This window comes from Microtus ochrogaster, chromosome 21 (genome assembly GCF_000317375.1).
Source record: "Microtus ochrogaster isolate Prairie Vole_2 chromosome 21, MicOch1.0, whole genome shotgun sequence".
Lineage (NCBI taxonomy): Eukaryota > Metazoa > Chordata > Mammalia > Rodentia > Cricetidae > Microtus > Microtus ochrogaster.
In genome coordinates, this window is record NC_022022.1 from 45,286,475 (window position 1) to 45,295,161 (window position 8,687).

The 8,687-nt window shown below is 46.3% G+C and overlaps 1 protein-coding gene across 6 annotated transcripts in view; it reads right to left on the reverse strand.

Moving 5' to 3' along the window:
• Window positions 1-247: 247 nt before the first annotated feature.
• Window positions 248-8,687, reverse strand: part of Erich3 (glutamate rich 3) — a 94,120-nt gene continuing 85,680 nt past the window's right edge. For 5 of the 6 annotated variants that reach the window (XM_026784003.1, XM_026784004.1, XM_026784001.1 and 2 more), the window contains 2 exons: window positions 5,630-5,728; window positions 248-2,474 (listed from right to left, as the gene is read on the reverse strand). In XM_026784003.1, the coding sequence (XP_026639804.1) occupies window positions 520-2,474; window positions 5,630-5,728 (2,054 nt within the window). In that variant the 3' untranslated portion in view covers window positions 248-519. The remainder of the gene's footprint in view (window positions 2,475-5,629; window positions 5,729-8,687) is intronic. The other variant, XM_013350100.2, reaches the window with a different exon arrangement.

The window sequence follows — 8,687 nt, forward strand, 5'->3', positions numbered from 1 at the left end:
TATACAATATATTTTGCTCATGTTCTTTCCCCTCCCGCAGCTCCTCAGTGTCCGACTTCTCTGTGTATTGTGTATTTTGTCCTTGAGCCTCATGATAAACAAGGATCTCCCTTCAGGGAGCCTCACTTTCAAAGCTACCCTCGAAATAATGGCCACATAGAGAGCCCAGCGGCCCCCTCTGTGAGCTCTACTCCTCCCCCGTGTCTACTTGGCCATCAGGCCCGCGTGAGGCTGAGCAACTGCAACTGAAGGCTGCAAGTAACAGTAGACTCCGCTGTGCTCAAGGGAACATCTGCACGCTCGCTTTCTCTGTGCAGTTTCTCCAGATGTCTCCCACAGGGTTCTAGAAAACTCCAGCTTCCTGGGAAGTGCTACCCTAAAACACTGGAGAGCTCTGTCTCTCTGTGAGGCACTGGTCCTCTGAACTCTTCAGCTGCTCCTCACTGGCATCCCTCATCTGCCTCCTCCCCTGTCACACTGAGAGGCCTTCCCCCATCCCCAGTCCTGCACTTCACGAGCCTATGGTTCCTGTGTGATCTCTGCAGCCCCTGCTGATGTCACCTCCTTTACCACTGCAACCTTCTCTGTGCTTAGCGTCGTCACCCTTTCCTCAGCTGCTGTTTCTCCTGAAGCCTCCTTCTGGACAACTGCGGAGGAGGAGGCCACACTGTCCCCATAAATGGACACTGACGCTGCTAATTCTTCTGTCTGCTCTGAAGCTGTTTCTTCAACCCCTCCTCCACATGGATCCTCCTCATCTTTGACTGTGTCCTGCCCTGCCAGGCTGCCAGCCAATGTCCCTGGAGGATGCTCCTTATCCTCACGCCCCTCTTCCTCCGGCTTCTCACCCTCACTCTCTTTACCGGACACCTCTGCTTTGGGGAGTCTTTCCTCTGGAAGATCTCCATGTGTCATCAAGATGTCCCTTCTGTGCACTTCTTCACCCAGTCTCTCTGGTCCTTCGAGGCTGCCTAGCTCCTTGGAAGCCCCCTCTTGACCTCCGGCTGTGAACGTACTCTCAGGCCCCAGAGCTCTGCCTGCTGGCTCAGGTCCAGGGTCTCCTAACAAGCCCTTTCCACGGTGGCTTAGTGGGTTCCTCTGCTGCAATGGAGCCTCGCTCTCCTGGCCTGGAACCTCTTCTCCTCCTTTGTGCTCTGTGGCTGTGGCTTCATTCTCTCCCAGTGACTTCCCAAATTGAGGTTTTGCTTCAAACAAGGTGACGGTTCTTTCTTTGGGTGCATCTTCTAGAAGCCTTGGGTCCTTACTCAACTCAGTTGCCCCTGTGGGATCTATGTCCTTAGTATCAGGCTCCATCTTGTTGAGGGATACATGGGCCTCTCCCCCAGACCCGATTTCCTTCTCTGTGCCCTCCTCTTCCCCTTTAACTTTTTGCTCTTCTAATTTCTCTGCCGTCTTCAACACCTTGACCCCTGTCTCCGCTTCTCTTTCAGATCCAGTTTCTCTCACAGGTGTGGAGGGCCTCTCAACTTTCTTCCCATCTTCAGCTGCAGCAGATTCCCCAGGGAGCACTGCTCTGGGATCCTGTTCCAGGGCAGATTCTGCGCCAGCTGTAACTCCCTCCCTTGCTGTGTCTTCTTGACAAGGTTCCTCAGGGTTGCCCTGGACAACCTCCGTGGAGCTTGCCTCTCCTGCTGAGGAACTCAAGGGTGCTTCTGCTTCTAGAACTTCCTTCCTCCCTGTAGCTGCTGTCTCTCCTCCAACTATTGCCTCTTCAAAACCATCCTCTCTCTCTGGTGCTGTGTCTGTCACAGGCTCCATATCCTCTAGCTCTGTAAGGGCTCCCTCTGTGCCTTGGTCCCCATCTGGTCTTGAGGGGCCCACCTTTCTTTTACCCTCCTCCATTTCAGAAGCCTCTGCTTCTTTTGGAATTGCTGATTCCCCAAGTATCTCTGAGCTAAGCACTGAGTTCTCTGTGAGCGCTGCCTTTTCCAATATCTGTTCACTTTTAGAAACTGTCTTTGCTTTCTCCATAACTGTCTGCCTGTCAGAGCCCATATCCCTCTGACTGTCCAGAGCTTGGTCTCCACTTAGAAACACTGAGTCGACCGCTGTGGGTTTTCCTAGGGGTATGAAATGTTTCTCATCATGCGTGCTATGTCTTTCTGTGCCTGCCTCAGCCTCAGCCTCACTAGCTGTGCTCAGACGGTGTTCTCCTTTCTTTGAAGACTGTTCTGCTAATGCTGGCTGCTCTTCCCTGGGGCTCCTCTCCCCCAAGGAGACCTCTGCAATCCCTGCTTTCTCCCTCAGCCCAACAGCCATGTCAGCATCCAGGGTATGGCGGGCTTCAGCTTCCTCTGTCTCTGCTTTCTTCCTCAGTTGAGCATCTACGTTAGCATCCTCAGGCTGGGAACGTTCATCTTCCTCCATGGCTGATTCCTTCTCTGGTGTGCATTCCTCTGGTGCAGCTTGCTCGGCTTGCTCATGTGAGCTGAAGGCTGCTCTTTCCTCCACCACTGAATTTCCATTTGGCACCATAAAAATAAAAGGAGACACAAGGTAACCTTGATCAAAGCATGTAAAGCAGAAAATACAATATGGAAACTTGTGGGATATTTATGAGACCTCATCTGTCACAAGAAATCTTTCTTCAGCTGATACAATATTGTTAACTAACATGAACCACTGAAAATATCTTTTCTTCATTATGAACAGAAATGCTTTCAAATTTAATGGACAAGTTAATATGAAAGTTGAACATTGGACATGGTGAAATGAGCAAACACAACACTCCTCAATATTCTTATTTTTGCAATCAGTATATTATCTGACATGTAACACATACACACACATACACAGACTAGTTTCATTTCAAATGTTAAAGTTTGAGAAAACCATAAGCAGGAAAGTATTTATTTCTCTTAAAATTCATTGTTCCCTCCAATGTCAAGAGTGTGTCTACCTCAGAGGTCATTTAGCCACATGGCCAGGCTCCAGGAGAATCAGTCATACCATCTACCAGTACCTGAGAGCTGCCCTGGTTGAGATTCAGCCATCAAGAGTCTTTATGGCCGAGGTATGGCATTTCACTAAGACACCAGTTTGTATTCCGTGTCAGCTGCATGCCATCTATGCTCACAAACCGATCGTCTTCGGCAAAACAGGATCACAGAGTGAGACGGGACCTTCTGTGTGGGAAAGTGTCCAACGTAAACAACCCTCCTACAACACGGCTGGAGTACTTCACAAGTTCTCTGGGAAACCTGGCTCTACAGGTCTGCTGTGTCTCTGAAGGCCCCGAATTTTGCCGTATTGACCAAGAACTGCATCCTTCAGAATGATTCGTCAGAAAATGAGAGAGCAGGTGCCAGCAAATATCTAATATCTTTACATTTTCTAGCTGAAGGCTCCTACTCAGAGTGACAGGGACTTCAGAAATAGTATCTCAACAGTATGTATTACTTTCCAGTTTTGTTAGATATTTTTATTTTACTTGTGATTCTTGTGCGTATATGTCCAGAACAGCACCCGAGGGGTCACAGGGCAGTTCTGTGGAATCAGTTCCCTCCTTCCTCCTTTACAGGTTCCAGGGGTGGGACCCAGTCTGAGACTTTGCACAGGAAAAGGAGAGTCAGGGTTTGGAATATAGCTCAGTCAGTGAGGCATGCTATGCCCTATAAGGACTTAAGTACCATCTCCAAGGCTCCATAATAAGAAGAAAAAAATCCCAGGTCTGGTAGACCACACCTGTAAACCAGTACCAGGAATCAGGGGATGGGTGGATCCCTGAAGGTTGACGGCCACTCAACCTTACATACTGGATGAGCCAGGTTCAGTAAGAGATCCTGTCTCAAAACAACACAAACAACAACACATAAAACAGGGTGGAAACTTCATTAGGAATGACAACCAAGGATGACCTCTGACCTACAGGTGTGCATGGACACTCAAGCACACGTATAGGAACCCACACTCACCAACATGGACACTGTGGTGGTTTGGATGAGAATGAATACTTGGTCATGTGGTTTGACTACTTATTGGAACTGCTTGGGAAGGATTAGAAGGTGTGGCCTTGGAGGACAGGATTAGAGGTTTTAAACGATCTCTCTGTCTCCAATTATGGATCAAGATGTGAGCTCCCGGCTGTTCTTGCCACCCTGCCTTTGCTCTGCCATCATGCACCATCTGAGATAACAGCCCAAGCAAATGCTTTCTTGTACCAGTTCCCTTGGTCATGGTGTCTCTTCACAGCAACTGCAAAGTAACTAAGACAGGACCAGGGCATGGGCTATTGCTGTGACAAACCTGACAATGCTGGTTTGGGGAGAAATGTGGAAGACTTTGGGACTTTGGATCAGGAAAGTGGCTAGATGCTGTAAATGAAGCTTAATGGGCCAGCCTAGTAAGAACTTGGAAGACAGTTGTGCCAAGCCTTCTGCTGGCTAGGGAGGCCCAACTCAGGAAGTTTCATGACCATGGTGGAACATCACTAACAGTTGAGCTAGAGACCACTCCTGTGCTGTATTAGCAAAAACTGTGGCTACGGTTTGCCCTTGCCCTAAAAATTTGCCTAAGGTAAAACTGAAACATAATAGATTAGCTTCATTGGCAAGGGAGATTCAAGGTAGCCTAACACTGATGGTCATGTGGTTATTGGCAATCACCGTTATGCAGAGATACAGTTAGAAACAGCAAGCAGGGCAAGAAGAAATGCAAAATGTTCAGCTGGGGGAAAAGAGAACTAGGAAACTAAGTGTTGTGTTGTGTTGTGTTGTGTTGAAACAGACAAGATGAGGCCTGGTGTAAACTGAAATAAAGGGAGGGGCACCATCAGGGCAAGACCCAGCCCAAATAAACCTTTAATTTTTAAAAGGAAAATACCTGAGAAATTTTTTATGCTCCTACTAAGCAACAACAAGGGAAAGCTTATGGAAATAGAAATCAAGGGAGAGGCCAGGCAGGCTCCATCCCAAGCAGGACCTGCACCTGGCACTGTGGTCTACATGGTTCCAGCCTGTAGAGTCATGAAAATACAGAATAAGGAAGACAGAGGATCATTGTCTACAGTCAAGGAGAACCACTGAGGCCAAGCGTGTGGCGGGGGAGACCCCTAAATCAAGGAGAGCTACAGACAGGAAGTGGAGCCACCCAAAAGAGAGAAGTGTGTTGCAGTCAGCAAAGCTGGAAAGGCTGAGCTGTCTAAGCCTTTGATATGAGACGTGGGACTATAGGATTTGGAGTTTGGGCCTTGTTTTGGTTCAGCATTTCCTCACACTGTTCCCATCCCCCCATTTTGCGATGGTAATATTCATTCTGTGCTGTTGTACATTGGATGTACTTGGGGCTTTGCTTTTGTAGGGGGTTACAGTTAAGAGACTGCCTTGAGTCTGAGAAGATGCTTGGACTTTTAAACTTTGTGGAAACTGTAAAAGACGATGGGTAAATTTGAGGTTGGACTAAATGCATTTTGCTTTATGATATGGCTGTCAGCCTACAGGGACTAGGAAGCGGAACTTGGTAGTTTGGATGAGAGAGACTCCACCCCCACATTGGCTTCTATAAACTTGGGCCCTCGCTGGGGGGACTGTTTTGAAGGGTTAGAAAATTTGCTGTCCTGCTGGAGGAAGGTGACAGGAGGCGTGAACTTTGAGACTTCCAAGTCTCGTACCATTCTCAGTGCTCTGTCCACTGCCTCCTTCAGGTCCAGATGCAGGCACTCGGCTGTTCCTACTGTAACGTTTGCTGTTCCACCGTGGGCTCGACCCCTCTGAAACCATAAGCCCAGTTAAACAAGTTTCTTTTATAATTGGCTTTAATGTGATGTCTATTCGTGATTGTCAGTTTGACTCACCTGGAATTAACTAAAACCCAATGACTGGGAACACCTGTGAGGGTTTTTTGTTTGTTTGTTTGTTTTAATTTTCTTAATTGAATCATTTGAAGTGGGAGACCCACTTCTAATCTGGATCACTGAGGTTGGAAGTTAACCTTTTAATCTAGACTTTTGAAGTGGGAAAATTCACTTTAATGGGGCCAACACCTTCCACTGGCATCCTCTATCAAGAACAGGGAAGCTCTCTCTCCCTTCCCTTTGCTCGTTTTTTCTTGCCTTTCCTAGCAAGTTCATTCCTCCAATGGCATTAGAGCCTGCTTCTTTGAGATTCCAGCATATACTAAAGACCAGCTGAGACTTGTGGACCGAGCAATGACTGGATTCTTTGACATACTGTTCATAGGCAGCCAATGTTGGATTATCTGGGCCACAGTCTCTAAATCATTTTAATAAATTTCCTTTCTATACATAGAGAGATGCATTCTATAAATGCTTTGACTTAGAGAACCCTCACTAATACACTTGGCCAGGCTGTTTGTCATGGCGATAGTAACCAAGACAGACTTGATTATACATACACACACTCATAGATTCTATGAATTGTGATACATGATTCTACCATGTAAACCTATGCAATAAACCAACAAACTGTCCTCGTTTTCTTTGCTCACTTGCATTCTTAAAATGTTTTTGCATTTATTTATTATATTGTGGAGAGTGATCATTTGCTACCACAGCGACCTCATGGAGGTCAGGGGACAACTTTCAGTGGTCAGGTCCCTCCTTCCACTGTGTGGAGTCCAGGGAGGAGATGCAGTCACCAGGCTTAGCAGTACGCACCTTTACCCTCTGAGCAGAGGCTTGCTTGGCTATTTTACCTGTGGTACTATCAGTGACAACCTAAAAGAATCTTCTCTCTCCCCTTTCCCTCCACAGACCCTACGTTGTTACTGCTCTACGACCTCTTCAAACACAGCCTTTGCTGGTTATCCCAGCCTCTTGACAAGTAGTACCACAAGCTATGTGGATGGTGGGCAATAAGAGCTGACATATCCCCCTAAATCATATATTTAGAAGATGGGTTCTGCTGTCTTTAATCACAAAATAAATTTTAATAATCCAGGTCTGTCAGGGAGGCTAAGGTTGGCTTTTATAGGTCATTTTATAGGCATCAATTAGCAGTTCCCAAGATTGTCCTTAAGAGCACTGGCAGGGCTAAGGAGAGTCTGTTCAGACACTATATAGCAAATTCCCCTGGAAAAGGATGTAGCCCATTTCTACTTCCCTGCAGACTGGGGCTGACTTAGAACACAGCTACGTTGGGACAATGAGAAGTAGCCCTGGATGCCAAGTTTTTTCTTACCTGTTGCTGCTCAGATTCCTGCATGAAATGTTGTTAAAAAGTCAGTTATGGAAAACATTTAAAGAAGACATCTGCTTTTCTAACCTGGCCTCTGAATTTATGGATTAATTAAAGAGCATCCATGAAAATGGGGGAATAAAATTCCCTAGTCTCCATGTAATAATATACTGTTTAAATTCTAGGAGAAAATGTGCTAATGGCACCCAGCTGAGCTGTTATATGAACACACACAGCGCCGAGAAGTCAAACAGAACATTCCCAAAACATGGAAGAATGGGTAAATGAAGCCTTTCTCAGAAATAGCTGTGTGTAAAAGGTGTGTTTTTATGGCAATCTCGTGAGTTTTGAGGAAGTGTGTTACAGAAGCAAATGTGTAGAATTCATGAACAGGATCCCATGCAATAAGCAGGTACCTGGGAGTTCAGACAGGCCTGGTGCATGGACATGAAGCTCTTATGATTGCTAGTTACGTGAACTTAGGAAATGGCACCTCTCTAAGTTTTCTTTTTTTAATCCATAACATGTTAGCAGCCATGTGTGGCAGAATTCTTGTAGCCATCAATGGTGTGGCTGTGTAAAATTGACAGTACTGTGTCTTCCTGCAAAAGCCTCGTGACTTCCCACTCCCTCAGCCCACTGCTTTCAATGACCTAGACATTCTCCCTGGGGCCTGGCCTCCTCAGGAACATCTGTGACTCTACTGCATGCTTGGGAGGCTCCCCAGAATTCCTGTAAAGGAATGTCTACTGCAAAACTTCAGCATTGCTCTCTTGTGAGTCTACCCACTGCTTCTGCAAATGTCACTTAACCCTCTTCATGCTGCCCTAAGAGGAAGGGAGCCTCTCTCATACCTTCTAGAGCGTCCATGATGCTGTCTCATAGTGCATAGTAACTCTCACTTAACACTGGAGATAAGGTAAACTGATGACCAGAACAAGTACACACACACACACACACACACACTCTTACACTCACACACACTCACATACACAGACTCGCACACACTCTCACACACTCAAACACTCAAATCAAAGCAAAGTTAAAACAGCATTCACCACATATGAGGAAGTCCATTCGTTGACTTGATGTTTAGTAGGCAATCTGGAAGATGGGATACTGGTCCCACTGCACACTGACAACAGTGAATCCTTTCCTAATTCTCAAAGGACGGAGAAGTTTACATGAGCCGTTGTAACACATGGTGTGCTAGGGCTCTTAACATCTCTTACTTGGTCAGCAAAGATAAATTCATCTACTTTGGTCAGTTAACTGTCAGTAAGGCTATGGAATATGACCAGTCAGGTTTTTTTGTTGTTTGTTTTTTATGTCTTAAACATCGGTGTATTTTTTTTAAAAAAAAGCAGCATTTATAGCTAATGTCAGTTGCAAAGCTCTTCTTTAAACCTCTGGGGCACTTCTTGCCATCCATATCCATTACATGAGAAAGAAGAAAGAAAGAGAGGGGAGAGGGAGGGAGGGAAAGAGGGAGGGAGGAAAGAAGGAAGGAAAGGAAGGAAAGGAAGGAAGGAA